At 36.2% G+C, this 622-nt stretch overlaps 1 protein-coding gene across 1 annotated transcript in view; it reads left to right on the forward strand.

Annotated features, from left to right (window-relative positions):
* LOC119588506 overlaps positions 1 to 622 on the forward strand; it is a gene marked incomplete in the record, with an annotated part of 22,356 nt that overhangs the window by 9,187 nt on the left and 12,547 nt on the right. Inside the window, 2 exon segments of the mRNA XM_037937151.1 lie at positions 106 to 250; positions 468 to 608. Of these exon segments, the coding sequence (XP_037793079.1) occupies positions 106 to 250; positions 468 to 608 (286 nt within the window).

Below are 622 nucleotides of genomic sequence, written 5' to 3' on the forward strand. Positions count from 1 at the left end.
CTCCATTTGTTTACTCTATTGCTTATATGGTGTGCTGAAGTGAACAGAATAAAAATGGAGAAATTGTGGCTTATTTAATAAGTATTCATGTTCCTCCACCCCCAGGTATCGGAACACGAAAAGGGGCTAACAGTTGCTATCAACGAAAATGGGGAAATTATGAAGACAGCAGCTGGGAATGTTACAAATATGGAAGTGGAGCAAACTCCAAGCAATGCAGATGCATCCAAAGAAATCATTTGTAGATTATGTAAGTATTTTAACATTCTAAAAGAATTTACGCCAAAGAGATATGCATTATGGATGTATAGAGAGGAATAGATCTTAGACCTGAAGGTGTGGAATTTAGTTGAACAGGATTAATGATAATAAAAAGACTACTGTGAGAAAACATTTCCACGAGGTACCTAAATAATAAGTTATAATATAGTTTGCTCTGTCTATCATTTACCAATTTCCTTTCAAAGGCAATACAAGATTTGCTACCCAGAAAACGTTAAGTGTCCACCAACGAACGCAGCATGGCTATGAAAGAAATATATATTGCTGCCCCATCTGTCAAACTACCTTCCTCAACATCTTGTCTGTTGTCAAGCATTTACAAAAAGGTGGGTGTTTAATG

Source organism: Penaeus monodon, chromosome 24 (assembly GCF_015228065.2).
Source record: "Penaeus monodon isolate SGIC_2016 chromosome 24, NSTDA_Pmon_1, whole genome shotgun sequence".
NCBI lineage: Eukaryota > Metazoa > Arthropoda > Malacostraca > Decapoda > Penaeidae > Penaeus > Penaeus monodon.